Source organism: Macrotis lagotis, chromosome 4 (assembly GCF_037893015.1).
Source record: "Macrotis lagotis isolate mMagLag1 chromosome 4, bilby.v1.9.chrom.fasta, whole genome shotgun sequence".
Classification (NCBI taxonomy): domain Eukaryota; kingdom Metazoa; phylum Chordata; class Mammalia; order Peramelemorphia; family Peramelidae; genus Macrotis; species Macrotis lagotis.
This window is the reverse complement of record NC_133661.1, coordinates 8,493,181-8,520,831: the sequence shown is the minus strand read 5'-3', so window position 1 is coordinate 8,520,831 and position 27,651 is coordinate 8,493,181. Positions and strand designations below refer to the sequence as shown.

At 53.2% G+C, this 27,651-nt stretch overlaps 1 protein-coding gene across 4 annotated transcripts in view; it reads left to right on the top strand.

Annotated features, from left to right (window-relative positions):
• The first annotated feature begins 339 nt into the window (after positions 1–339).
• Positions 340–27,651, top strand: part of DOCK1 (dedicator of cytokinesis 1) — a 519,930-nt gene continuing 492,618 nt past the window's right edge. For 2 of the 4 annotated variants that reach the window (XM_074232174.1, XM_074232173.1), the window contains exon 1: positions 340–432. In XM_074232174.1, coding sequence (XP_074088275.1) covers positions 387–432 — 46 coding nt within the window. In that variant the 5' untranslated portion in view covers positions 340–386. The remainder of the gene's footprint in view (positions 433–27,651) is intronic. The other 2 variants (XM_074232175.1, XM_074232176.1) reach the window with 1 other exon arrangement.

Sequence of the window (27,651 nt, the reverse complement as noted above, 5' to 3'; positions counted from 1 at the left end):
GGGCGCTTCCGGGGGTCTCCTCCGGGGGTCTCCTCCCGGGGTCCGAGGAGCCGCCTCCGGGCGGGCGGCTCAGCCGGGGGACCCCGGGGCGCCCCTCGGCCGGACCTCGGGAGCCTGTCCCCGCCCCTGGCCCCGCCCCCTGTCCCGCCGGCCCCGCCCCGCCCCTGGCCCCGCCCCGCCCCCCGCCCTCCGGCCCCGCCCCGCCCCTGGCCCCGCCCCCGGCCCCGCCGGCCCCGCCCCCGGCCCGCCCCGCCCGGGCCCGGCCCCGCCCCGCCCCGCCGCCTCCGCCCCAAACTTTTGCTCCCGTCCCGGCGGCGGCAGGAATGGAAGATGGCGGCCTAGGCGCGGCCCCCGGCCCGCCCGCCCGCGCGCCCCCCGCCGCCGCCATGCGCCGCTGGGTGCCGGCCAAGCGCGAGGAGAAGTACGGCGTCGGTGAGTGCGGCCCCGCGGCCCCGGCCTCAGTCTCCCGCGCTGTGCAGTGGGCGCCCTGCCCCCGCCTCCCCGGGGACCCCCGGCCTCGGCCTTCCTACGGGCTGGGGGGCGGGGCCCTCCCGCCGGCCCCCTCCTAGCACCCCGGCCGCCCCCGAGTGGGCGCCCGGAGCCTCGTCGGGGCACGTGGGCTCCGGGGGACGCGGGGGCCGACCCGGGCCCGGGGGGCCGGACAGAGCGCCCCCCGAGAGGGCCGGACCCCGGCCCGACCCGTCCGGCGGGGGCTCCTCCGTGAGCGGGCCGGGGGCCGGAGCCCCGAGACTCAGCCCCCGCGGGCCCGGGCCCCTCCGCCCCGCCGCGGGCCCGGGGCCCCCTCCTCCCCCCCGTGGGCCCGGGGCCCCCCTCCGCTCCCCCGTGGGCCCGGGGCCCCCCTCCGCCCTCCGCGGGCCCGGGGCCCCCCTCCGCCCGCCGCGGGCCCGGGGCTCCCGGGGCCCCTCTCTGCTCCCCGTGGCCGTGGGCCCGGGGCTCCCCTCCGCCCGGGGCCCCCCTCGCCCCCCCGTGGGCCCGGGGCCCCCCTCCGCCCGCCGTGGGCCCGGGGCCCCCCTCCGCCCGCCGTGGGCCCGGGGCCCCCCTCCGCCCGCCGTGGGCCCGGGGCCCCTCCTTGCCCCTCCAGACGATGAGGGCTTTGGCCAGAGCCCGGGGGGCTCCGTGGTCCTGCGGGATGCCAGGTCGTGGGCAGCTCCGTGTGATCCCGCACTCAGAGCCGCAGAGAGGGCAGGAGCTGCCCCCGGCCCCCAAGCTGGGACAGCGGGCATCCGGGCACGGGCACCACAGTCCCCCCGAACTGAGGAAAGTTTCAGTGTCCTCCGAGCCAGGACCGGCCTCTGATGGGCTGGGGGCCCGATGTGGGCGGGGGTCCCTGCCCTCCAGGATCTGAAGCTGCCAGGACTTCACTGAGCTCTCCTCAGGGATCCTCCCACCGGGGGCGCCCCCAGGTGACCCTGCACCCCCTGACCCTCAGGTGGCCTCTCTCCTGTCCTGGTCCTCTCTCCCTCGAGGGGTGCGCTGGATCCTGGGGATGATGTCCACATGGGCTCCCTCCCACCTTGTCCTGGAACCCTGGGGTCCACTGCGGGGGGCCTCCCGTCACCAGTGTGGAAGCGCCTCTGGCCAAGCTGGGCCCCTCGCCTAAGGAACCCCCTCCTCTGCCCTCCAACTGGCAGCCCCAGAGAGGAAGGAAGGAAATCCTGCACTGGGGGGGGCAGAGAGAGGCTCGGCCCCGGGGGGGGGGGCCTGGAGCCCCCTCCCGGGCCCTCAGCTCTTCCTCACTGCACCTCCCCTTGCTTCTGGTCTCGGGAGGAGTCACGGGTCAGGTTCTTGATTGTTTGGGCCTAAAAGGAGGCCTGGCCCCCAGGAGGAAGCAGAGCAGCGCATCCCCAGGGAGGAAGCCTGGGATGGGGGGTGTGGAGTCAGCCAGCAAGCACAGAATTAGCTCCAGCTGTGTACCGGGGCTCCCCATGAAATGTGGCCCTGGAGCTGAGTCTGGAAGGAAGTCGGGGCGTCCGGCTTGGGAGGGCAGGGGAGAGGGAGCTGCCAGGACTCACTGAGGACGGGGTCTCCTGGGCAGACCTGACCTTGACTAACTGTTCTGATCCGAGAAGATGGGACTCTAAAATTGAGACGGCAAAAGAAAAGGAAACCGTTAAAGAACCGGTGGGAGCGTTTTCCCAAGGCAGAGGGTCCTTCAGCGCTTGGTCGCCCAGTCATTTTTGGTGGTTGACTCATTTTTGGTCCAGTTTGACTCCATGACCCCATTGGGGGTTTTCTTGGCAAAATTACTGGAATTCTTTGCCATTTCCTTCTCCTCATTTTACAGATGAGGAAACTGAGACAAACAGTGACATGACTCCCCCAGAGTCACCCGGCTGGGCGAAATCTGAACTCAGGACCTTAGATGCCTCTTCATTCTGGGTCTGAATTTCCTCAGTGAGCTTGGGCTGGATGAATATTAAGCCGGTCTTCAGGTCTCCATGGTGTCACGGGTGAAGGCTTGGGCCTGCCACTCAAGGACCAGATTCGAACCCTCAGTGGGCCCCATTCCAAGATACTTCACTATCCCTTGCCTCAGTTTCTCCCTTTATAAAATGGAGATGATGCAGTGCCGGGGTATCGTCAGCACCCCAAATGGTCAAGTGCTTTCTAATTCCTAAAACTGTGGAGACGCCCCATTGGTTCGGGCATTGTTGAGTTTCTTATGGGTGAGGAGACTGGCACTAGGTGACAGGACCCTTGAGGGATGAGCCAAAGGTGGTGCCGATGGTGATACCCCCCCCCCCCCCCAAGCCGGCCTCTGAGGCTGAGCTGCTTCTGGAGGACGACAGACCTGGCCCACTGGCCGAGCTTCTCTCCAAGCCCAGCCTCTCCTCCAACTTCTTTGGCCACAAGAGGTTGTGGGGGCCCCCTCCGGATGGGGGAGACTCTGCTGCGCCCCTCGGGATGGACGTTTCTCATGGAAATTCCTTTGAAAACTTGTAGAAATGGCCTCTGAAGGGCTGTTTCCTCTAGACACGTAGGATGTGTAGGAGCCCCGATAGTTAGACAAGCTCCCCCATTTTACAGAGTGGGTAATGGAGGCCCAAAGAGGTGAGGGAGCTCCTTGGAGCTCTGCAGGAAGCGGGGGTCTCCTTGGTTCCTGGTTGGTACTGTGGCACGGTCTAGAGAGGCTTTGCCAGCCAGAAGTCACCTCCTTGTTCTGCCCTTAGGGCCTGGACGCCCTTATAGAGACCGGTCCAGGCCTGGAGAGGCTCCTGACCAGAGAGGGGCCTGGTCACTGGTGACCCCCCCACCCCCTTTGGCTGAAGCCACTTGGGGAGCTCCCCAGGAGGGCTTGGTGGCTAGAATGAACCGAGAGGGAGACTGGTGGAGACCAAATCATGGGTCCTGAGCTCCTTCTGGAAGCTTCCCTTCCACAAGCATTTTTAAAGTGCTTCCTGGGGTTGGCATCCCTGTGGGTGAGAGCAGAGAGGACAAGGAAGAACCTCAGGAGACACCCACGTCCAAGGGACCAGAGCTCTGAGGGGCAGGGGCCGGGAAGGACAGAGCCCCTAGGAGGGGACGGTATCCATGCCAGCCCCTGGCTCTGGTCGTGCATTGTCATGGCAGGCCTTGCCCAAGATTCCTACGAGTGTTGCCGCAAGTCGTCATTGGGTGTCAGGACGGGACTTTTTTGTGAGGTAGAAATCGCTTGGATTCAGAATAATATTAAATGAATAGAAATTGTTTATAATATTAACTTTTTAAATTCTATTCATGGTAGAGTCCAAGGACCTGAGTTCAAATGCCACTTTTTTTTTAGGTTTTTTTTGCAAGGCAGATGGGATTAAGTAGCTTGCCCAAGGCCACACAGCTAGGTAATTATTAAGTGTCTGAGACCGGATTTGAACCCAGGTACTCCTGACTCCAGGGCTGGTGCTCTATCCACTGTGCCACCTAGCCGCCCCCAAATCCCACTTTTAATGTTTACCAAGTGTGTGATTTTTGGGCAGGCTTTTGACCACTCTACCTCAGTTTCCCCATCTGTAAAATGAGGGGGTTGTACTGCAGCCAGATGACAGTTATATTAGAGTGGACACTCTCTGAGGGCCGGCCCCTGGGGTCCAAAGGGACCCCAGGAAGGCTGAGGACCTGCCCTGCCCTCAGGGAGCTCACTTTGTTACTCACCCTGTAGGTGGAGGGAGATCCCAGGCCCCCCAGCAGGATTCTGTCCCACCCCTCACCTCTTTCCCCTCTTGGCTCCGTCTATTAGTATCTCCCTGCTGACTGCTCCCCAGAATTCCCCCAGAAGCCTCTCCTCCGGGCTCTGGTCCGGGGTCAGTCCGTGCCCAGCCCAGGAAGGGCGGCCAGATCCCGGCAGTTTCTTCCCGCCTTGCTTTTGGCTTCGCCGTTTGATGTGGGACGGACATGTAACAAATGTTCTTTGTGCGGACACAGACCAGCTTTGTGAGGCCCAGGAAGTCGCATCCTGCCTTGACATCCTAGGGCCCTGGGGAGGGGGTGAGAAAAACACAAAAAACCAAAAAAAGGCAAACTTTTCATTTGCCCACAAATGAGCCTCCCCAGTCAAGTCTCCTGCCCTCCTCCCTGGGGCCCTCTTCTCCAGAACTGGGGCCTTCCTCCCCAGGACCCTCCTCCAAGGCCCTCTTCCCCAGGACCCTCCTCCCCGGGGCTGCCCTCCCCAGGACCCTCCTTCCCCATTAGCTATTTTTAGCCAGATCCTTCATGTGGAGGAGGCCTGGGTCTGCATCTGTCACCCATTTCCTCCCCCCCCCCCTGCACAGGAAGGCAAAGTGGGCTGTGTGGCTGGGGCCTCGACCTCTGACCCCTGCAGGACCAGGGGAGATCCTGTGGGCAGCCCCCTCCTGCCTGCCATTGCTGAGGAGCCTTGGGTAGCTGTGGGTGACCACCAGAGTTTCTGGGACAGAGGATCAGATTAGAGGTGGACAAGATCTTGGAATTAGCTGGTCCAACTCTCCAGCCTAGAGGGAAACTGAGTCCCAGGGACATAGAGAGGCCACAAAGCTCCAGAGCTGCTGGCCCAGGCCTAGTCACTGACTTCCTCTCCTCCTCCCTCCTCTTCCTCCTCCTACCTCTCTTCCTCCTTGTCTTATGAGCAGAAGCCAGATTTCTGTTGAGTGTACTTGTGCCAGGTGTCTGCCAGTGTCTGGGGTCTTGCCTGCTTAGTGTTTTGGAAAGACCCGTGATTTAAGGGGCATGCTGCGCCTCTGTCACAGGGTCCATGATTTGATCTCTGGAGGCAGCCCCGATGGAAGATTTGCTATTTAATAAGGAGAATGACTTGAGCGATTCCCACCATCCTGATGGGGATCCACCTTCACCAGCTTTTGTGGAGAACCCTTCCCATGCTGGGGGTGGCTGGGCCTGAGGACAGCCTCCCCACAGCCCAGGCCTGGCTCTGCAGTGGTCAACTGGTCAGGGCTTCAGCCTGCCTGTCCTAGGGACCGGCCTCTGCCCTCGGGGACCTAACCTCCCTGTCCTGAGGTGGAACTGCAGGGGAAGGGTGTGGGGGTCCAACCCTGTGCATGTTAGGATTGTATTTGGTTGAGTTAAACAGAACTCTACTTGGGGGGAGCCCCTCTGAATCTTCCTGGCTCAGTGACCCTTATTTTCCTCATCTCTAAAGTGGGTGTAATCATAACTTCCCAATGGACAGTTGAAGCGCGGATCATATGAGGTGATTTTTGGAGAGTCCTTTGCAAATTTTAAGGTGCTCTCCAAGCACTAGTGATAATCTATTATTGTATTATTATAATATTTTAACTTGTGTTGCTGAGTAGTTAGAGAGTAAGAATTCCAGGGGTTTTGGTGGTAGCTTTCCCTGCCAGGTGGAGGATCTAGGGCCCGCGTGTTTGGGGGTGCTGCAGGTTGGGCAGGCAGCCTCTGTGGCATCTTTGTGTGCCCCGTGCCTGGTGTTTGGGGCCTGGCCCTGGAACAGTAGGTGCTTTAGGAGTCCCTGAGGCCCAGGAGGGACTTGGGCTGGGGTCCTGCCCGAAGCTTGCTGCATGACACAGGCACGTGGGGATAACAAGGCTAGGATTCTTTCCTGGGTTTGATGTGGGGAAAGCTTTTGGTAAGAATAAGAAACATTAGCCAGTGTGGACAGTGGCTCCAAAGGGTGCCCAGATCCTGGCAACATGGCCTGGCAGAGAGGGGAGGACATTCTCTCTCAGGTGTTTGTGGGGGTCCCCTTCCTGCCATGTACTCTCTGTGTCCCTGGCTCTCTCCTCTCCCTATTTTTACATCCAACCATGCTGGCTCTGTTCCTTGACCATGCACGGGTCCCCAGAAATGCCCCCTCTTTCCTCCCAGCCTCTCTCCCATGTTTGAAGCCTCAAGTCAATGATCTGCCATCTCTTTCCCCCTTTCCATCTCAGAAACCACTGTGTTCCCCCCATCCTCATGCACTATGTGTATCAGGAGCATCCCTGTTGGATTGATGTCCACCCAGATGTATTTCCAAGATGGCAGGGACCACATCTTACATGGGAAGAGCGGTGAAGGCAGAGGTGAAGGGACTTTGCTCCAGTAATGTCCACCCTTGAGGCCTCAGTTTCCCCTTGAACATGTTCACCAGGTCCAGCATGACACCCTTCCTTGGACCCACCTTTCCTGCCTGTTTCCCATTGGATCCTGCCTTCCTCTCCAAAGTGGCCCTACCTATATCTGCCCTTGGGGGGGCTTTATGTCCTTGTAGATGTCCTTCTAGAAGTCTTTGTTAGTGCAAGCTCCTGAGGAAGAAGGGGTCCTCTACACTACTGGGCTTCTGCCTTTGTCTGTGTTCACATTAGTAGTTAGATCACAGAAATCTTCCTTGCTTAACCTTCAGGGCTGAAAGTTCCAGAGCTTCTAGAGGGAGGGCCCATCCACCCTCTCCTGTCACTTCATTTTTTTAAGGCAATGGGTAAAGTGGCTTGCCCAAGGCCACACAGCTATGTCATTATTATGTGTCTGAGGTCAGATTTGAACTCAGGTCCTCCTGACTCCAGGGCCGGTACTCTATCCACTGCGCCACAGCTACCCCCTGTCCTTCTGTAAGCCTTGACGTTTCTTTCATTTTATTCCATAGTTAAAAACACACTTAATTGACATCTGTGGACTAAATGATACTTAAACAGGTTAGAGACTTGGAGGTGAATGAGAGCCTTGGAGGTGTGTGTGTGGTTGGTGCCATTGAAGGGGGAGGGCAGGGGTTTGTCCAGGGGGCTCTGATCCAGGACTTGGGCAGGAACCATTCAGGTCTTTTGGGGACCAGGCATAAGCACAAGCGCCCCAGATTTCCAAACCTTGGAAGAAAAGCACTTTGGTCAACCTTCCTTTCACGCAAACAAACAAACCAACAAATACTATTTCCTTTAAGCTTATTGACTTTCTGGGGACAGAACGCATTTTAATAAGAGGAACATTAGATTTTTTTTGGCCTAAATGAATTATTGTGGCTTTTTGCTTCCACAAGATTTGGTTTGAATGCTTTGGACTTCCTGCGTGACTTTGATGGACATTTTTAGTTGATTTAATGAGGCCCTCTCAAGCCTCTCAGACCCAGGTGGAGAATAGCTTTAAATGACTTTTCAAAGACTTCCAAAAAAAAAAAGAGAGGGAAATGAATGCAGCCGACCTAAACGTGGTGGGGCGACAAAGTAGAGGGATGGCCTTGGAGGCTTCCATCTTTGGGTGACTGGGGAAGCCATTTACATTTGCATGGCGAGGGCAGAGTGGGCTGGTGTTGAGCCAGGATCGAGTCTGAAGGCTTAGTGGCTCCTCACCCCCAGGACTGAAGAATGGCCATTTGGATTGGTATCTTTGCCAAGGGCTGTGCGAAAATCCCAAAGGAAAGGCAGACAGTGCCCCCTCTCAGGGAGTTTACCTTCTGATGGGGAGAAGAGGCATCAAGGACAGGGCCTGGGGGTCCTGGGGGTCCATGGGCTCCACACCCTCCTCTCACTGCTTCCAAGACGGCCTTCATGCTCTCTGTTCCTCTCCCACGTTCTCAGTCTGGTGAGCTGGGACCCACAGTCATCATACACCAGAGCTGGGGCAGGCTCAGAGGGGTTGGGGGTCAGGAGGACTGGAATGGACAGAGCAGAAGGGGAGGGGCAGAGGACATCTTGGGCTCTGTTTTGAGGGGAGCTTGGTTGGGGCTCAGGGTCTGCTCCTGCTCCCTTCTTGCTGAAGTCAGAGGCCTTTCCTGACTCCCTGTCAATTATTTTGTAGATTTACTTAACCATAAAATTTCCCAAACTCTTGGGTTCCCCTTTCTGAGCTCCTAGATGGTTTCATATAGTAGTATATAGTAGGTGCTTCATAACTGCACATGCTGAATTGGGAACTAAAAAAAATATGTTGCATTATGTATTACCTTTAATAGTTTTGTTTTTTCTTAAAATAGTTTTCAGTGTTAGCTTCAGGACCAGTCATAGTCCATCCTCTCCTGGAGAACCATCCCTTTCTTTTACTTTTTTGCAAAGAATGAAAAAGAAAGGGAAGGTTGGCTAACCTCACATCTGCCAAGGGTGATGGCATATATACCATTCCTTACCTGCAGGCCCTCACTCGGCAAAGCAGGACTGGAGGCTCGTTGCCTCCCCTCTGGTGGCCAAGCTTGGCCAAGCTCAACGGTCACTGTTCCATGGGTTTTTTGTTCTTTCCTTCGATGCTCCCGCCATCCCTGAAGTGCCCAGCATTCATCTTGGGGTGAGGTCACCCTGCTAGAGATGTGGAAATGGAGGGGGTCTGTCCTGAGGTCAGGGCAGGGCCTGAGCTGTCAGGGAAGGAAACAGAAGAGATCCCCCCAAATCCGGTAGACCAGGGGCCCGATCCTGGCCCACCTCTGGCTCTGTCTCCGGATGTCCCCGCCACAGCCGCTGGGCCATCCCCCACATATTTCAGAGCCGTTTTCCTCCTTGGACTTGATGATTTACAGGGGAGCACTTAGAAGGGGAATTAAGCGCAGATGGAGCTGCACAGTGAAGAATCGGAGTTCCTGGAAATGAGAGTTTGGGTGGAAGGGTGTTTTCAAGACAGATACTGAATGCTCTTGGAATAAACATTATGGGATCAGAGCTTCCCATTTTTGGTTTAAAACAATATTTATTTACCTGCCCCAGAAAGGGCCTTTGCCAGGCAGCCAGAGGCAGCAGCCAGCCTTGTGGACTTTTAAAAATGGAGCTATCAGCCAACCAATTATGATTTTTTTTTTTATGAACTTACAAAATTTCCACCGGCTCTTGGCCCATTTATCAGGGTTCGAGTTGTGCTTCATCTCCTGGCCTGATGATCTTGGCCCTCGTCTGAGGGGATACAGTCCTAGGCTTCAGTCGTGTTTTCAGTTTGGATGAGAATTTGTGGTTTCCTATCATGTGATTTCCTTTAGGAAATCTGCCATGAATTCAGACCCTAAAATAATCTCATGGGTCACCAACACCTATGGGAGCCATTCAAGAGGTGCGGGAGGTCATTGGACATAACTGCATGGTCATGGGGGTCATAGCTCCGGAGCTGAAGTGGACCTCAGGAGCCCCTCCTTTGAGAGATGGGGAGATGAAGTCCAGAACCTTCTGGCCCAATAGTAAACTCCTGGGGAACAAGGGGTGATTCTGCTTATCCTGGCCCCTGACAGGACCTGACCCTGAGCCGGTGAATGGGAGAGAGGGTCCTTGAGGCTGTGGAGTCCTGTCTGTCCTTGACCGGGCAGCCTCAGCCTTGTCACTTTTGTTTGAGGGCCCCGGGTGTGGGGTAGAAGGTTTCCAGGGTCACCTGTACCTGTCATTGGCTTATGGATTTAGGATCTGAAGCAATGTCCTATAGCCAGACTCCATCCTTTTACCGGTGAGGAAACGATGCCCAGAAGGAGACAGGGAGTGGCCAGGGTCCTGGGCTGATTTGGACCCACACCCTGGCCCAAATCTCCCCCTTCCTACCCGGCCTCTCGCCCTGCAGGTCCATGATTTTGATGCTGCTTTTTGATGTGAGGCACTGGAGGAGGGGCAGAGTATTGAGGAGAGGGAGAGTCTTCATAACGGGGACGAACTCTGTTTGGGGAGAATTGATGGGAACAAAATGCAAATGCTCTTGATCACAGAAGAGGCGAAAGAAAACCTAGTGAGCCGCCGAGTGACTGGTCCTCAGTCAAACGAATGGAGCGCTTCTCGGTTGAGTCGGGTAGCAGGGGGCCACAGCTAGACGTGTGCTCGCCGGCAGTGAAGGACTGGGAGGGCCTTCCATCCTCTGGGAATAAGAGCCAGGGATGACCTGGCCGCCAGCCTCCTCCCCACTTAGGACCCCCTCTCCGGACTCCCCTTGCTCTGTCCCCCAGGATGCTCCAATGTCTATTTGTCCAGGCTCCCCCTCCTCACTTCCAGAACCTTCAGTTCTCAGCTCCTGTGAGGGTCACTGATTGGATACCACCTCTTGCTCCATCTCCTACCCCCCCCCCCATAACATCCTCAGACTTGGTCTTCTCTTGTATTCTTGCCATAATTCCTTTTCTGCCCTAGCCCAGGAGTTGGAGGAAGACTTTCTCAGTCAGAACTTGGGGTCTGTTGGGAATCCCATCCCCTACTGTTAGCACAGTGCCTTTCCCAGAAGTCCATGCTGGTTGGGTTGAGGTGAACCCCTCAGTGGGCCACACACCTTCTGTGCCTCTCCATTGCCTACCACGTAGTTTGGCAGGACGGTCTGGAGGCAGGCCACTGCTCTCCTGGTCATCTCTCAATGTCCAGCCCTTCACGGATGCCACGTGCAAGCTGTTGGGCCAGTTCCTTCCTCAGAGGAGCTTCTCTCTCTTGTCCGCCCCCCCCCCCCCCAGCTCCAACTTGGATCCTGCCATTCTCTGAGCCTGGAGCCCAGTGGGATCTGCTGTCACCAAGGGGGGCTTCAAGCAGCTCTTCTGTGTCCCAGCTGCTCTGCTCCATACTGGGGGCTCCAGATGCCAAAGCGAGACAGACCAAGAGGAAAATCCCCTCCTCCCTGGTCCTGCTCTCTGACCTTGGATATGATGCTTCGCTATTTGTACCAGAATTCCTCATTTGTTCTCCAACTCTCCTGGTTCTAAGTCTGTGATGCCCAGAGCCCCACCTTCCCTGGTTAGGGTTCTGCCCTAACCTGCAAGGTTGGCTGGGGGTACCTGAAGGGTCAGGATGGTGATGGTACTCTCTTCTCTCCAGGCTCCTGCCCTTTGCCTCCTATTAAGTGGGGATTATTTTATTTCTCTCTGTATCTCTGTGAATGGATCCTAACAGTCTTTGTTGGGGAAGGGTCTTGTTTGTCTTCTTCTTTGCCAAGGTCTAGCAAAATCTCTTAAGGAATGGAAGATGCTTAGGAAAGGCATGGAATGGATTCTTTCATTGACCAAGGGATTTCCTGAACACCTACTAGCTTCTCAAAGCAAAATTCGAACTCTTATTTGTTTTTCCAGCACCTTCCTTTTCCAATATATTGCTCGCGCCACCATGCAGAGAGCTGCTGAGAAGGGGAAAGAAAGCTGACTCCTCCCAGCCCTAAACTGACCTCTCTGCCTTTTCCCTTCCCCCCAGGGACAGGTGAGGGGGCGCCAGCTCCGGCCTTTGGTTCATTCTGGAGACCAGGCTGGGCTGTGGTTCTGGGGTCTCTTGTTTCCCTGCATCTTAGCTGTTTGGTTCTGCACCTTTCTGCTTCGGTCTCTGGGGAGAGTCTCTCCCATGCTTTTTAGTGTTCATCTTCTTCGTTATATCTTGCAATGTCCCATTACATTCAGGTCCCTCAGCTCGTTTGACCAGTTCCCCACTGGTGGCTTTTGTGAATAATATGATAATGACACTGATAATGAATAGAATGATCGTGGCTAGCATTTTGGAAGTGTGTTCACGGTTTGCAGGGCATCCTTCAGGTAGTATTCGTCCCATGACCACCCTGGCTGGGGGGGGGGTAGGTAGCAGCCTCATTTTACAGACAAAGAAACTGAGGCAGAGAGCAAAGGGCTTGGCCTCCACCTGAGTCCGGGGTCAGCCCTGGCAGCCCTCGCTGCCTCTTGTGGCTGCTTCCAGTTTTTGCTCTTTTTAAAGGAGTCTTTTTGCCCTGGCCCTTCCCTGTTCCTGTTCCTACCCATGCATCTTGGGGCATGGACCGGACAGACCCCGTGCTCCCCACACAGCGCATCCATGAGCCCGCCTTGCTGCAGCCCTGCCAGTATTCACTGTTCCTGTCTTTGTCGATGCCGGTGTGCTCGGCGGGAGATGAACCCCAGACTTATTTTTGGGTCCTGTTTCTCTTATTTTGGGTGGTGCAAGGTCGTTTTAAACTTGGTCACTAAAAAGCCTGTGGTTGTTTCTGGAACTGTCTGTTCATGTTCTTTGAGCCGGGCCCTTGTTACAAATGAATGGTGCGACACTGGCTGAGCCATCTCCCTCCTTGAGCTTCCCACCTCCTCTCTAAAATGAAGGGCTTAGACCGGTGCCCCCCGGCCTCTCTGGCACAGACATCTCTCTAATCTGCTTCCAGCCCCATCTTTGATGCTTCCTAAGCAAAGAGACTTCCTGGGGACCGGTGGCTGATAAAGTGTTGGCCACTTTACAAGCTGGAGACCCCGACTTCTGGAAGGCTCTGCCATTGCAATCCTCCATTTCTCCAGTGACAGACCCAGCGTCTCCTTCATCATGTATCTGTGGTCGGTTTAAAGATCGTCGACAGAGATATTTACAGTTAGAATTAGAGGATTTCGGTGTCATTGACTTTTCTGTCTCTTGCTCAGACAATTTCAAAAATGCTAATCGGGGTCAAGATGTTCTGGTTAGCAGTTGATCACTGGAAGGCAAAGGCCCCTCTTAGCATTTGTGGGGCTTTACTTATTTGAGTTTCCCTGAAAGCCCCTCTTTACTCGTGGGATTCCTCCTGTCAACGTCTTGGGAGGCAGCCTAAGAACTGGGCAGGAGAGGTATTTCTGGCTTTGGGGGGGCTGTTGGCAGCCATGGGGATGGGGGGCACGGGAAAAGAAGTGCTGGGTCGCCCAGAGGGAAGAAAGAAACTGAGGCCCAAGAGAGGGCCAGGATGAGCTCGGGGTCACCGAGGGAGTCGGCAGCTGGGTCCTCACCTGAGAGAACCCCAAGACAGATGGCCTGGGGTCCAATGACTTGATCAGTGCGGGAGGGCTGAAAGGAGTCAGAGCAACTCAATTCCAGTCCTGCCACTGATCATTGTTGGTGTGGTATTGGACAATGACTTCTTTTTCATAGTTCCCAGTTTTCTCGCGTCAAATGAGAGGTTTGGATTAGATGTCATCTGAGGTCCCTCCAGCTGAGGATGTTGGGGCCAACATCTTCCATTCTCTACTCCACCCCATCTGATGATCCCCTCCCTGTGGCCATAGCTCTATGATTATATATTTAGATATATCTATATATAGGAGCTGGGCCTAGCTTTGGTTTAGGACTCCTGACGTCCAGAAACAGTAACGGCCACCTGCCTCTGTGCCTCCCCCTCCCCATCTCCACCATCACCCCCACCCCCACCATCACCTCCACTCCAACTTATCTCATTTGATTCTCACCTGGCTGTCATTATCCTCATTTTACAGATGAGGAAACTCGACTTGTGCCTAAGGCTGGATTTGAACTCAGGATTCAGGACCCTGGCTCAAGCTCTATCCCCACCCCCACCCAGCTGCCCTGCCAGCGCAGCCTCTGTCCTAGCTCGACTCCCAAGCCGAGTGGCTCCTGGCATGGTGATGCCCTCGTGGTTCCTGGCAGGAGCAGGGTTCGCAAGTAGACTTCTGGGGAGAGTCATGAACTTGAGGTTTCCCTCCAGGGCTGTTCAGCCATTTTTGGAGGAGTTTTCCTGGATCAGCCCAGGACCGGGGGATGTGGTCACCCCGCACACCCATCCAAGGGGCGTGGCCTCTGAGTGGGTCCCGGAGGAGTTTGGGCAGCCCCTCCCAGGGTGATCCTGCTTTCTGGGGTGGGGCGCTCCTTGAGGGGAGTTGCCCTCCCTTCCCTGGTACCTTGGCCCTGGTCCCAGCTCCTCCCCAGCCTGCAGAGGAAGGGCTTGTGCCCAGGTCCTTTCTAAGCCTTGGCTATGCTCTTAGTTTGCTGCCGGTCTAGCCTTGAACCAGAAGGCTTTGAGGGATTGGGTCCAGTGGGGGTGATGGCAAGGCCTTCCATCCCCCCTCATCCTGCACTTGGCTCTTTAGGCTCCTGGGGAAAGAAGAAGGATCCGAGTGAAATCTGAGTTTTTGTTCTCTTAGAGCTGCATTGTCTGAAAAGGAAGTGAGCCCCAGACCCCGGCATCCTCTTCCCTCCCACCAGACCTTTGCCGCCCTGGTCTCCTTCCTCATCTTCATCTTGCAGGATCACTCACTGTGTCTCCTGGCACTTTCTGTTGCTGGTCTTTTGGGACCTTCAGGCTCCTCCTCCCTGCTCTCTGGCTCTTTGCATTGATTTGTGCACAGATTATGAATCGGGAGCTCCCTGAAGCGTTGGCCCCCCCCCCCCCATGCTCTGCACCCAGTGGGTGGCTGATGCACGATGTTTGTGGTATGGAGTGCCGGGAGGGTGGGCACAAGCTCGAGACTGGCAGACTGGTCCCTCCCTGGGGGGACCAAGAGAGCCCTAGGAGGGGAAATTTCCATTGCCCCCCCCCCCATGCCCGCCTAGAGCTGATAGGACTGGTAGAGCCAGGCTCTCTGGAGTCCCATTCCGGAGTCGCCTTGACCTTGTAGACAACTGTGGTGGCCAGGAGGCAAAACAGATAGGAGGAAGAACTAAGTTCAAATCCTGTTCTGGATGCTTGGCTGTGTGCCAGTCCCAGTCCCCCTTCTCTAAAGTGGTGCCTACCTCCCAGGAGCTGTGGATAACTGATATTTGCTTTTCAGGCAGGGTTGCAAGAAATAACAGCATTGAAGATTGAGCAAAGTGTCCTCAGTTATGCCAGGTGATCACCGTGTGGCTCACTGGTCCATTAGTGCTATCCCGCCTCTGCTCTGGTGCTTTTCCCTCTTTGTGGCCGGGGGCCAGGCTCTTCTGCCATGGGGCATCTTGAAGGGCATCTCTTCCATGGACGACTTGGGGCCCTGGTCAATGGCCTAGGATCCTTCTGGATGCTCCTGAAGTTACAGAGACCTCGGGTGGATTCCTTTCAGTTCTTTCCTGGGGTCCTGCTGGTGTTGGGAGTCAACTCCCATCTCCCTTCTGCCCCCTCCCTCTTTGATGTAGGGGGATCCCACAACCCTGGGAACTTGGCTGGAGGAATCTTCAGAGGGTTAGCCCCCCCACTCCCATGGCATGCCTTTCACCCCCGAGGGGCTCTGATCACTGGAAAGCCTCCCTACTATGCTCTCCGCTTTGCCCTTCCTCCCTTTGCTCTGGGTCTGGCTTGGGGGGACAGCAGATTAGAACCAAAGCCTCCTCCTCTCACCAGCCCCTTAGAGGTTTGAAGAGGGCCTCAATCTCCCAGATCCCTTTCCTCTTCTTCAGGCTCCACCTGCCCAACGCCTTCATGGGGTATGCTGAGAGTGTCCTCCTGGCCCCGGGCACCATCCAGTGGTTCTGGCTGGGCAAAAGTCCTCCTCATTATGGATCTGGGCCAGTCACTGTATTGAACTTCCCAGTTGCCCAACACCTCCTAGGGTGACTGGCAGTAAGGGTACCCCAAAGTCTGAGGCTGGGGCCAGGCTTGTTTTCTGGGGGTCCTGCTTTCCATTGCTCTTCAAGGCCCCGCAGAAGCTTTTGCCAGATCTCCTTTTTCCATCGACACGTTGCTGCCCAGACCCCTGACCCAGCCCATTCCTCCTTTCCTGGAGGGCAGTGGTCACTGTGCCATTCATGGCTCCCTTTGTTGAGCTTGCCCTACTGGATGGGTGTTGCCTTTGGGTCCAGCCTTGCTGCTTCTTGGGGGTTTATCTTAGCACATCTGGGAACCTTCCAGCTCCTTCTGGAGGGCATTTCAAGTTGATCAGCAGTTCCTCATTGCCCCCCATGTGTCCATGGTCCCAGTAACTTTGGCCATTCCCCTCCTTGGCCATCTTGGCCAGTTTTTCTGAGCCAGAGATGGAATTTCAGGACTGTAAAGTGCTCTTATCTTCAGTGTTGCGGGGGCTTCTTCTTAGGTTGGGTGTCATCTCCATTTCTTTTGAGGGTCATTTGATGTTGTCTGTCAGTGAGTATTTATGAAGCGCCTACTATGAGCCAGACACCCCTGGGGACAGCACTAGGGACAGCCTCTGCCCTGGAGACCCTTGAGCCAAACATCATATGGAGCAATTGGGGGTGGTTTCAGAAGGGAGGACTGGAAGACTGGATGTTAGCCGGGGCCTGCCGGATGCCAGGGAAGCTGCGAGGTGGGGGTAGGGGGGAGGGCAGCTGACCCAGGTGCCCAGAGTGCCCTCACTGAGGAGGGCACTGAGACTGAGGAGCAGCAGGCCCACAAGGACGTTGGTCCCAGAGATTCCTAGATCTTTTATATTTTTTTTGAACAAATTTGCCTATCTTAATTGCATAATTTTGTTTTTGCAAAAATTTTTTACTTCCATGTCATTGAGGTCTTTTTTTTTTAACATTTGGTTTTTGTGAGGCAATGGGGTTAAGTGACTTGCCCAAGGTCACATAGCTAGGTAATTATGAAGTGTCTGAGACTAGATTTGAACTCAGGTCCTCCTGACTCCAGGGCCGGTGCTCTGTCCACTGGACCACCTAGCTGCCCTGAAATTTTTTTTAAAGTCTTTTGTGATCATCCCAGGTAGATGAAGGATCCTCCCCCAGCCACAGGAGTAAACGGTGCTTTTCCGATCTCCTTTAACATTTTCAGTGGTATGACCTCATGTGTTCAGGGCGCGTGTCCTTTTGGGGGTTTCTGCCAGTTTACTGGGAAGATTTCCCAGTTCTGAGCAAATGGGAGTTCTTTTTAGGGTTGAGTACAGTGAGAGCATCAATGAGAAACAGTTCTGAGGTACTTCAGTGTGCCAGAGGCTGGCGTCCTGGTCCCAGAGGAAGAGGGCGCATAGGGGGCCAGTTATGGACTGAGGCTGGAGTCATAGGGACCTCCCACTGTGGATCGAGAAGCCTCCAGGGGGGCCTGGCCAAAGGGTCTCCCCAAGAGAGGGGTGGGGTGCCCGGAAGGTGGAGGCTAGAGGACAAGATGGCAGAGTGACGTGGAGCCAGAGGTGGAGGACTCTCATCTCAGGTTTCCTGACCACCGAGTCAGCATGCTCAGTCCTTGTCGTTCTTTGCCTGCCGGGCCCATCCTTGGCCTTCCATCTATTGTTCCCTTGCTTTGAGTCTTGATGGCTTCTTTACAATAGCATTGCTCACCCCGCAGCAGTCCTGCTCATCCTCCTTTTCTTAGATTTCTCTAGATCTCTTGTCCATCCTTTCTTGTCCGGCAGCCCGGCGTGAGAAATGATGTTGATGGGGCTGACATTAGGTTGGATCCCCCACCCTTATTACCCCATTTGTTTAACTTGTTCCCTATGTCTTTCCAGAGAATCTTCTACTTTTCCCTGCAGGTTCTGAGGGTATGAGACTGATCTTTTTATAATTTACAAAAGCAGGCTCCATCAGGGCCCCTGTTGTCCCCTCTTTGTCCATTTTGGAGGGGGACAGTAGAATAGATACTTTTTGTGCAAGTCAGGGGGGTTAAGTGACTGGCCCAAGGTCACACAGCTAAGTAATTACTAAGTGTCTGAGGTTGGATTTGAACTCGGGTCCAGGTCCCCCAGAATATATTCTTCTTGGGGGTTTTTCCCCTCTTGCTTCTCCAGGACCTAAGCCCAGTTTTTTATCCATCCAGTGAAGGTCCTTCACACGCTCTCATTAATTGAATGGAATTCAATGGAAATCAATGGAATTCTCCCTATGGAAGAAATGGGTCAGGGCTCTGTGCTTGTCCACATGCGTGTGTATATGTCTGCAATGCATGGGGGAGGGTGTTGGCACTGGTGAGAACCAGCCTCGTCTAAGTCTTGTAGCTGGCACAGCAGGTGGGGGAGGGTGCTGTCTGGGGGAGGGTCTCTGTATTCAGAGTGAGCAGCCTTGCCAGGGACCCTGCCCCCCTAAAGCGGCTGCCCATCTAATGGCAGCCAAGGACTGTTTGGCGCTTCTCCTAATCTTGCCGCTCACCCTTTCAGGAGCCAGGCCTAATAAATTCTGCAAATGCCTGAAGATGAGTTTTTAGCTTTATCTAAAAAAATCACTGATACCTGACCCAGAGCCATAAATTGGAGAGAGAATATGCAGGGAGTTTCAATCAACTGGGGATGGATTTTTTCCTCCTAAAGGAAGGTGTCGATTTTATCTCTTCTTCTACCTGTAAGACTGAGTCTTTGTCCGGGACTGGGCATCCCATGCCACACGGCGAGTTTGGAGTTGACGGCCTCATATTTCTTGTTTGGGCCTTGTCTCCTTGACAGTGCCATTTATGGCCAGAACGTGATGGTCAGACTGATGAAGAACCGCAGACAGTCTGTTGAACTTTGATGGAGCAGCTCCAGCAGCCGGGTCCACAAGTGGACCTGATTGGGACGTGCTGATGACCACTAATTGTAGTCATGCTAACGTAGCTGGTCTTCAGGCCCTCTGCTGAGCTTCTTATAATGATCGCCTCATTTGATCCTCACAACCGCCCTGAGCTGTGATAACACAATGTCTGGTGAAGCAAGAGCCGGCCACTCTGATTCATGCCCATGTTACAGGGGAAGAAACTGAGGTTGGTAAATGCCGGAGGCCAGATTTGACCTTTGGTCTTCCTGAAGCCAGGCCCAGTGCCTGGCGACTTCCTGGTGGCTGGCCTGGGGGGAGGGGGTAATTAAAAACCGTGGTTATTGGATTGTAGCTGAACTGCTTTCATTTTAATTCAGGAAGACATTTTAACCCACACACCCTCATCCCTGCTGACCCTCATCACTCTCTCTCTCTCTCTGAATTAGAGGGACGTCATTTGCCCAGAGCTTTCTTGGAAAGTTCATTGATAGAGGAGGAAGAAGCCGCGGCTAGGGCGCCATTTGTGACTGGAATGAGATTTGAACCCAGATTTTCCTGCCCTGAAGTCTGGCTCTAGATACTGGTGTCCAGCCTCTGTGAAGCCCCAGGGCTGTGCTGACCAGTCCTAGCTGCCCAGGGCACTTAGTCATCCATCCTGCGTATGAGACACCACCAGATAGAGGTTTCTTCATAGGCCCCTAGAGAAGCATCATCCGCGTGACAAAGGAGAGACAGCCTCCTTCTGCGCAGGATTGGGGGGGCTCCCTAGGAGAGGGGGACCCTAGGGCTTCCAGAGATGAGAGTTTTAAAAAAGGAGCTGCTTCTTAGACTCACTCAGGCTTTCTGAAAGATCAGGACCCTGGGGCAGGATTGTCATCCACCATGTTGTCAAAACATTTTAATAACTTGATCTGGAACTTTTCCGGTTGTGGGGACTGGGCTCTGCAGCAACCTGGAGCCAGGCATGGCATAGCTCGGCCTCCCTCCCTCCCTCCTTCCTTTCTTCCTTCCCCCTTTCTCTCCTTTCCCCCTTTCTCCTCTTCACCTCCCTCTTTCCTTTTTTTTTTTGTTTAATAAAAATGTCTCCTTCCAGACTGATGTTCCCTGAAAAAAGAAAGAAAACCCAAACTCTTTTAACATATGTCGTCAAGCAAGTCATTGGTCATGTTTATGGAAAGATAAGGCAGCTAGGTGGCACTGTGAGGAGAGCACCGGCTCGAAGTCTGGAGGATCCGAGTTCAAATCCAGCCTCAGACACGGGACACTTCCCAGCTGTGCGACCCTGGGCAAGTCACTTCACCTTGATTCCTTTGCATCTGGGACCTTCTGCAGGCATCCTGATCTTCATCTGGCCCCTGGACTCAGATGACTCCGAAGGAGATTGTGAGGCTGGAGACCTCCCTCTGGTCCAGTTCAGGGGCTTGTACTGGCCTTACCTCCCTGATATCATGGTCTTCTTCCATGGTCTTCTGCGCCAACATGGGCCCCCGGCCCCTCACCTCTCAGTCAGGGGGCAGTTGGTCTGTTCCACCAGGAGGCCTCTGTAGGTATGCCGGTTGTTTTGTGGATCTGACTTCTTTAAGCTTCTTAAGGTGTTTGTCTAGAACCATTTTTGTCTCTGGGCTCCCACGTTGTCCCCAGACAGGGCTGGCTCTTTGAGAAGCAGACCCCTGGTGACTGGTGTTAGTGGGCAGAGCAGAGACAGGCTCTGGGGGCTGGAGCGGTTCTGGTGGGGCAGGATGATGATGTTGATGGCCTCTCGGACTTCGGGGGCTTCTGAGAGGACCTGCCCAGCCCCTTCCCTGGCCACAGGGTCGACCTTGTTCTGGGCTCTTTGCATTTATGTCTGGCTGAACCCTCTGAGGAGCTTCTTCTTAGACTCGATCAGCCCTTCTGAAAGATCAGGACCCTGGGGCAGGATTGTCATCCACCATGTTGTCAAAATGTTTTAATAACCTGATCCAGAACTTTTCCAGAAGGAGCAGTCAGAAGGGTACCATCTCGGTTCTTCGTCTTCAGGCCTGTTGTCCCTCAACTCTCAGGTGTCCACATCTGTGTGTCTCTGTTCCTGCCAAGGCCACCTGCTTGATGGGGGCCCCATGAGGCGAGGGGCTCCTGGAGAACAGCCCAGGCTCTGCCTTTCTTCACCACGGTGCTCATGGGCTGGAGGATTCCTTGTCAGCCAAAAAAGCTTGGGACGGCTCTAGAGCGGGCAGGCCCTTGCCACCCAGCTTCTGTCTGCCTGCCCTCCGAGGCCTGGCACCCTCACCCATCCAGATCCAGGGAAGGAAGGCCCTCTGTGGTGGGCACCTCTTCACCTGATAGTGTTGGGATGGTTCATTCATGCTCTGCTCAGGGTTTTTGGCTTCACTTTCACTACAGTCATCCTCTCTTGTCACCTAAGTAGAGAAAAAGGTCCTCCTGGACCTCTGTCCCACCCAACCCCACCTGGCACTTCTGGAGCATCAGGTTCATCCACCTCAGTAGCAGACTTCCCAAGTGCTGACCCCCTCAGGGGCTAGAGTCTCAAAGTGATTTTCTCTTGTACTCTCATGGTCTTGGGGCTCTGCTCCCTTCCTCCTGGGTCCTTCTCTTTTTTTCAAGGCAATGGGGTTAAGTGGCTTACCCAAGACCACACAGCTAGGTAATTATTATTGTCTGAGACTGGATTTGAACTCAGGTCCTCCTGACTCTAGGGCCAATGCTCTATCCACTGTGCTACCTAGCCGCCCCCTCTCCTGGGTCCTTCTCTAGAAGACTTCCCAGGTTCTTGGATGTTTCATTCTCTTCCCCTCCTCTACCTCCTCCTCTTCCTCTTCCCCCTCCTCCCCCTCTTCCTCCTCCTCCCCCTCTTCCTCCTCCTCCTCCTCTTTATGATTTCATCACTATTCTTTTTATAAATCCCCTCTTGCAGTGCAGGTCCACACAGGCACTTCTCAGCGGACATGTGTCCATCTAGATACAGTGAGGATCTTGGTGTATGAATTAGACTGGACGGTCAGTTGGTCAATCAAGTATTTATTGCTAGACACTATGCTAAGCCCTGGGGGCACCGAGAGCCCTCCCCATCCTCAGGGAGCTTGCAGTCTAATGGCCTCAGAAATTCCTTTGGACTCCCTAATTATGTGGTTCAGGGCACTCTGTCAGTATGTATAAGAGGCAACACTTGAACACAGGTCTTGCCTTGGAGGTCATCGCTCTATTCATGAGATGAACTGCCTCTGTCATTACATGGCATTCATACACATCCTCTGTTCAGTCATTCCCCAGTGGCAGGGGCTCTCTTATTTCCTCCAACAGTCAGAGTTTCTGGGAAATTGCTTTTGTCCATATGTCTTTTCCTCTTGGAGTGCACACTTCCTCTTGACTTTTGGGGTGTCCTTTTGGCTTACTCACCAGAGTTCCCAGGTCTACCCCCAATGCCTGGCCAGGCTCCTAACAATCTTCCCAGCATTACTTTGTCTCCTTTGCTGGTTCGATGGTGAGAGGCAGAGCCCCAGAGCCCCCTCCACTTTACTGATGGCAAAAGGAGGCCCAGGTTGTGGAAGTGACCAACCCATGGCCACACAAATGGCTGAGGGCAGAGCTGGTTTTAGAAGCCTCCCCCTCTGGCCATGCCAGGTCTGCACTTAGGGTGAGAAGCCTCCTGGATGGGTGAACCAAGTGGTGCCAGCAGCCGGTGGCAGCTTTGGGAGGGGAGTCTGCCACCCAAGTCTTCCCCTTAGAAAGAGGATGTGCTTGTCCTGCTTCTTCCAAAGCTGGTACTTCCCCTGAGTGGGTCATTGAGGACCTGGGGAGCAGCCCTTGTCCCTGTCTGTGAACTTGAAGCTCTTGCCGGGCTGGCCGGCTTTGGTTATTGATAACAGCGCGATCACTCCTGTTTTAATCTTCCCAGGCTGGGGGAAAAAAGCCGACCCGTCTGTGCAGTGGTTTTAGAACCAGACTGAGATCATTTTGTGGAGGTTGAGGAGATGTCATCATGAAACCCAAGCACTGAAGAAGATGGATGGATCTGCACCCCGAGGATGGTCAGCTCCTTCAGGCTTCTTGGGCCTGGTCCCTCTGCAGCCATTGATTGGTCATCATCTTGCATGATGGGTTTCTTTTTGTTTTTCTTTCCTTTAAAAACATCAGTCATGGGGTGTCTAGGTAGCGCAGTGGATAGAGCACTGACCCTGGAGTCAGGAGTACCTGAGTTCAAATCCGACCTCAGACACTTAATAATTATCTAGCTGTGTGGCCTTGGGCAAGCCACTTAACCCCATTTGCCTTGCAAAAACCTAAAAAAAAAAATATCAGTCATGTCTCTTCTCCTCCTCCTGTGGCAAAGAGGAACCGGGAAGCCATGCTGTCTGCCAAATCACCACCATCTAATAGCTTATGCAGCATCCTGCACCCATAGGCCCCCCTCCCCCCAGTAATGGGGGATGGGTGAGAGATGTTCATCATCTGTTCTCCGGAACCCAGATTATTTGTTGCAATTAGTTGGAGTTCAGCTGTTTTCATTTATGTTATCAGAGTCATTGTGTGAATTGTTCTCTTAGTTCTATTTTCTTGGCTGGTTGGTCTCTGAATTTCTTACAGTCATTGTTTCTCATAGTATGACAATATTCCATTACATTAATATCATAATTTATTCAGTCATTCTCCCACAGATGGGGACCCATTTTGTTTCCAATTCTTTAGGGCTGCAAGAATGCCTCTATGAATATTTGGGTGTAGAAGAGGTGGTTTCTGTTTTTTACTGTAATAGAACATTTGCCGCGGATGGGATAGTTGGGCTAAAGGAGAGCACCAATTTAATGACTTCTCTCAAATAATTACAGATTACAAATTGTTTTCTGGAGTGGCTAGACCAGTTCACTGTTTCATCCATAGTCTATTTGTGTGTCCATTTTTCCACAACCACATTAACATTAAATGACTTCCAGGGATGGAATGTGAAGTGAGGCCTCAGGACCATTCAGATTTTCAGTTATTTGATGCAACTTTTAATATATATTGATGACTTTCATTTGTCATGAGAATTCTGTTTACATCATTGGACCTCTTCTGTATCGGAGGAGAGTCCTCTGTCTTAGGTAGAGATATGTGTCAGCTCTCTCTCTCTCTCTGGGGCAAAGTCTTCATAGAATGTTCCGGTCTGATTTTGTATTTATTTTTTGGAGTGGGCTGGTTTGGAGACTCCGAGTGTGGAAAATTCTCCTTTTGCCATTGATTTGTGATATTCTTAGAGTTGCTTGACTAAAATTTAGGAAGAAATTCTTAGGAACATTGCTATCATTTCTATTTAGAAAACAGTATCAGAAGAGAAGTTGATATGGTTTTTATTATTTAGCATTAAAGCAGGTACTTTTCTCTATGAAGAAACTCTGTAGACAACATCTGGGCCCAGGGTCATTGTACATTCAGATGGAATTCTTTCAGAGCATCGAATCAAGGTAGATTCTAAGAAGGGAAGCTGGAGGATGTGGCCAAGGGAATGCTGATCTAGACTGGGGAGATCTGCCTCCCAAGCCCCTGGCTGTCTTTGATTAGCCAGTTGGGGCAAGTGCCTACCCTCTTAGGGTCCCATTTGTTGTCCCTAAAATGAGGCAGTTGGATTGGATCAGTTAGCCTATCAACACACCTTTATTAAGAGGCAGCCTGGGGGGCAGCTAGGTGGCACAGTGGATGGAGGACCTGCCCTGGAGTCAGGAAGACCTGAGTTCAAATGTGGCCTCAGACACTTAATTGCCTAGCTGTGTGATCTTTGGCAAGCCACTTAACCCCATTGGCTTGCAGAACAAAAAAAGATGTGGGGAAAAAAAAGAGGCAGTCTGTGCCCTCAGGGAGCTTGCTTTTCTCCCTAGGTAGTGTTCCTTTCAGTTCTTTTATGTTTCCAGTCTTTTTTACAAAGGAGCAAGAATCATATTTATCTTATTTTATCTATCTGTCTATCTATCAGTCTGTCACACACACACACACACACACAGAGACAGCCAAGCAAGAACCTTTTCTGCTTCCATTCAGAGGTTGTGGTCGGAGGAACGTGGCCTGGCTGCCTTCTTCTCTGTGTAGATGATTAGATGCTTTGTCCATAATGTGACAGATTGTGCATGCCTGAGCAGCCCAGGTCTGTCCTGTGGAGGTCTGGCACTTTCTTGGTATCCAGTGAGTTCTGAGACTGACCTTGGAGAGCAGAAGAACCCCCCACATTCACAGTTACAATGTCTGCTGGGTTGGTAAAAAAGGGTGGTCTGTGTTTTATCTTGGAAAAGTTGAAATTTATTTCCCAGCTTTGCTTTCAGGTGGGTTGTTGGGTGTTATGGCTGAAGTAAATCTGAACAGATCAATAAGTATTAGACTAGGAGAACTGATACAGCTGCTTCCCATCTCTGCTCTGGAGTAAACTCGCCTGGCCGAGTGCTCTCCCCAAGGGAGCGGAGCCTCAAAACTGAGCCTAGTAAGGGAATGGTGATTCTGGTGCTGTAAATTTATCTTGCATTGTAAAAATGCATTTGAAGATAACATTGGTCTGCTGCCTTCTGGGAGGTGTCTTAAATCATGGTGTCTATTCCAATGCTTAGGATTTGGGGGGGGACTGGGCTGGAGGAGCATGGGGAAACCAGACTGAAACCTTGAGACTCTAGATTTCAATGGGCAAAAGGACATTTGGTTCAAACCTTTTTTTTTTTTTAAAAAAAAGCAACTTTATTTAAGGTAATGGGGCTAAGTGACTTGCCCAGGAACACAAAGCTAGGATTATTAAGTCTTTGAGGTTGGATTTGAACTTAGGTCCTCCTGACTTCGGGGCCAGTGTTCTATCCACTTTGCCACCTGACTGCTCCCATCTGGTTTAATCTTGATTAGTTCAGCGGGCTTTGATTCAGATGTACCACTGAAGCAGCCGGACATCTAGCCTTCCACCAGTGTGACCGACCTGGTGCTGGGCCCTGGTGGTTCTCAGATACTTCACCGATGAAGGCCTCAGCCCAGCCTTTGGGACTCTTGTCCAGGGGCTCCCACAAGTTCGTCATGGCTCCTGTTGGACTGAAGCTCCGACTCGCATCCTGTCCTTGCCTCATGGCTTCCTCGACTGCCATCTTTGCACTCACACTCAACAAGTGCATGCCTTTGGTGACCCTCTGGATGGCACCCTTTTTTATTTTGGTGGAGATGCGTAGTCTGTGACCTGCTGCCAGATAATAACTTGGGCAGAATGTTGGGATTGTAGATTCTGTGGGAATTGTGAGGTTGTTTTAGGAGTAGTTGCCCAATGGTGGTTGGGCCTTCCTGCCCTTCTTGCCCTGTACTTATCTGTTCTGGCAAGCTGATACAAAGACCCAAGTCAAGCAGCCCCTTCCTCCAGGCACTGTCATCACAAACACATGAGAGTAGATACAAAACAATTTAGGGTGTGTGGAAGAGAAATATGGAAAGGCCTGGTGACCAATGGAGCCTGGGAAGGAATCTGGGGGGTCGTCTTGGATTGGTTGTTTGGACGTTTGCCTCATCTTCTCCACTGGGTGGTCTAAGACCCCATGTTTTCTAAATTGTGGACTTGGCAGCAGTTTTTCTGGTCTCTCTCAGATTTATCCTTGGTCTGTGCTCTCCCAAGGTCAAACGTTTCTCCTGCTGGCATCTGGAGAGCTTAAGCTTCTTTTTTCTGAACCACCTTTGCAACAACTGGGGATCCACAGGGATGTGGGACATTCTTCTTTTTTTTTTTTTTTTTTTTTTTTTTTTAGTTTTTTGCAAGGCAATGGGGTTATAAGTGGCTTGCCCAAGACCACACAGCTAGGTAATTATTAAGTGTCTGAGGTTGGATTTGAACTCAGGTCCTCCTGACTCCAGGGCCGGTGCTCTATCCATTGCGCCACCTAGCTGTCCCTGGGGCCTTCTCTTGATTCATGTCCACCCCCTGGCTTATGGAATTCCTTGGGCCTCCATGGCAGGCAGGCACTTCTCCCTGATGGAAGAAAAGGAATCCTGATCCTCCAGGGTTGGTCGTGGCCAGAGTCTTCTTATGGAAGTGTCCCCCAATCCAGTGGTGGTCATTTCCCAGGATTTTCTGTGTAGCAGGAGCTTGATAACTATTTGTTGGCTGATTGACGAGTAAATCAGATCTGTACCTCTTAAAGCAGCAATGCTTTGGATGTTCTCGAGTGGTGGAAAGGCCTTTTTATTCTGTTAGGGGCAGTTCCTTTAAAACGGAAACCCCAAACCCTCCTTTTGATGAGCAGTGTTCATATTCAGCTGTGGGCTGCTTTCGTGTGAAAGTTAATCAAGCATTTGTTTCTACCAGTCCTGAGGAGCACGCTCTCATTGAGTCCATTCTGATTCATCCGGGGGTCTTTGGCTTCTGTTATTTGTGCAGAGTGGTTCCAATGAGGGTGTCCTTCCTGGCCCACCTGGTGCCTTATTGACCTAGTGATGGCCCTCAGTCTGTGTCAAGATCAAGAGGTAGCGAGGGGCAGACAGCGTGGCTGGAGGTTCGGCTTCTGCAGAATTTCCCTTCATCACTGAACTGGGATTTGCCTCACCTTTGGTCTTGGAAGTGTGTTCTCCTGTGGCCGGGGGAGAGAGGAACAGTGATCCTTTTTGGCAGTTGCTGATGTTTTGTGAGTAAATGGAGTCTCCTAATTACACAGGTTAATTAAGCTGATTTGGACTTTATGGGGAAAGTCTGATCCTTATCCTGGAAATACAGCAAAAGCAGTCCAAACCTGGCCAGAGGAGACATCCAGTCCCCTTCCCTTTGACTAGGAATCTCATTTTAGAAAGCAGGAATTGGAGGCCTGGGACATGAGAGTACCCGGTGGTCCCTTGGGTGGCATCCACCCTCCCAGAACAGCGTTTGAAGGTTTGTGAAGTGTTTTCTATGTCTAGACTTTCATTTGATGCTCACACCAGCACTGTGAGGAAGGCGTGAATACTATTCCCATTCTACAGATGGAATTGAGAAAGGCAAAGTGACAGCTAGTAAGAGTCTGATCTGAGGCAGCATTTGAACTCGGGTCTCCCTGCTTCTCAGGGGTGATGCTTTAGCCCCACATCCCAGAAACAACTGGCAGATGGGTTTGGGATCCTGCCTTGGCACTTTATCAGTTTTCTGAGGTCCGGGGTGTGGCAAATAGAATAGCAGAATCAGGATTTGAACCCAGGCCTTCAGACTCTTCTTCTTGTCTGCTTACTGCTTGTTTCTTACTGCCTTCGTCCTGCC